The sequence below is a fragment of the Orycteropus afer genome, unplaced genomic scaffold, assembly GCF_000298275.1.
Source record: "Orycteropus afer afer isolate SDZICR_OR568_19922 unplaced genomic scaffold, OryAfe1.0 scaffold00114, whole genome shotgun sequence".
In the NCBI taxonomy this organism is placed as follows: domain Eukaryota; kingdom Metazoa; phylum Chordata; class Mammalia; order Tubulidentata; family Orycteropodidae; genus Orycteropus; species Orycteropus afer.
In genome coordinates this window covers 8,221,632-8,223,208 of record NW_006921701.1, presented here as the reverse complement: position 1 = coordinate 8,223,208, position 1,577 = coordinate 8,221,632, and the positions used below count along the sequence as shown (strand labels likewise).

Sequence of the window (1,577 nt, the reverse complement as noted above, 5' to 3'; positions counted from 1 at the left end):
TTTCCTCCACTCCCTTGCCACCACTTCTTAGTAGATGACTAGTTTCTAAGCAGAAACTTAGTGCCACTGAGAAGGGACTCCAGTAAATATCTGCTTCTGCACCATGCAGACTGTCTTTTCTCCTACTCAGTTGAAGAGGTGTTTCTTCTTTCATCCATGGTTAACTCCTTCATCTGTATTCAAGATCCCATCCCTTCCTATTTCATAAAGATCTCTATCTTCTTCAGAGGGGCCCTGGTTTTCACTCTATACCTTCACTGTCCAATATGGTAGCCACTAGGCATATGTGGCTATTTACATTTAAACTTAAATTAATTTAAATAGAGTTTGAAATCCAGCTCATTATTTGTAGTAGCTACATGTGGCTAGTGGCTACTGTATTGGACAGTGCAGGTAAAGAACAGTCCCCATCAGAGAAAGCTCTTCTATTTTAAAATTTTATTTATTTTGTTATCGTTGACAATATATACAGCAAAACAGACACCAATTCAACAGTTTCTACATGCATATTTAGTGACATTGATTACGTTATTTGAGTTGCACAACCATTTTCACCCTTCCTTTCTGAGTTGTTCCTTTCCCATGAACATAAATTCACTGCTCTCAATGTTCCTACCTAGAAAGTTCTTGAGTTTAGAATATACTCTACACTCCTTGGGTGATCTTCTCCCATTCTTTCCCTAGGCTTTAAATGACATTTAAACACCTATGTTTATAATTTACACTCTATGTTAAGACAGCGGATTCTAAGTATTTTTTAAAAACGCTATTGGTTCTCAACCACAGCTGCATATCAGAAGCACCTGCATGACTTTTAGAACTACAGATGCTGGCCTCAGCCCAGGTTAATTAAATCAGAAATTCTGGGTGTGAATATGCATTCGAACAGCCTACAACCACTTCAAGAAACACAACTGGGAATATTTTCTTTTACTGGCATGTGAAGGCTCAAGTAAAGGAATTTATCTTAATGAGAATTCTCCACATAAACTCTATAGACATCAGTGTCACAAACCTCTCTCAGAATATATTTAGATATAGTAAATAAAAAGTCAAAATTCTTACCTGTATGATAAAAGGTGAGAAAAAATAAAAGTACTCCCATGAACATATTACTTAAAAAAGTGACAACTCCACAAGTTATTCCTTCTGGAACTGGGTAGACAGTTTCCACAAAAAGCTCAAAAAATATAGGTATACTGCTATTCAAAAATACTCCCAGGAGAATACAGGAGGCGTACAACGTCACTAAAATAAAAACACAAACATCTTAGTTTCATGGTAGCAGAGTGACTCATAACAGATAGATCTTCTGGGTGTTCTACTTCATAAGTACCAATTCTGGAATTTCATTTATTTTCTATGGTAGCTGATAAAGTTTGGCAAAGCATCACACATCTGTCAGCTTTTTGCTTTGCTCAGGTTTTCTGCACTAGGTAGACAAATGTTTTATGGCTGGATGATTACCAGTTTATTTGCTTTTTTTTTGGTGGATTATTCCAAAGCACAAAAATAATTTTATTCCTATAATTAAAAGAATTCTGTTCCCTGAGTCACAGTACTGGCAAATAGAGGGA

The 1,577-nt window shown here is 36.1% G+C and overlaps 1 protein-coding gene across 1 annotated transcript in view; it reads right to left on the bottom strand.

The window, feature by feature from the left end:
* SLC49A4 (solute carrier family 49 member 4) overlaps nt 1-1,577 on the bottom strand; it is a 157,714-nt gene that overhangs the window by 11,005 nt on the left and 145,132 nt on the right. The window contains 1 exon segment of the mRNA XM_007943929.1: nt 1,066-1,248. Coding sequence (XP_007942120.1) covers nt 1,066-1,248 — 183 coding nt within the window.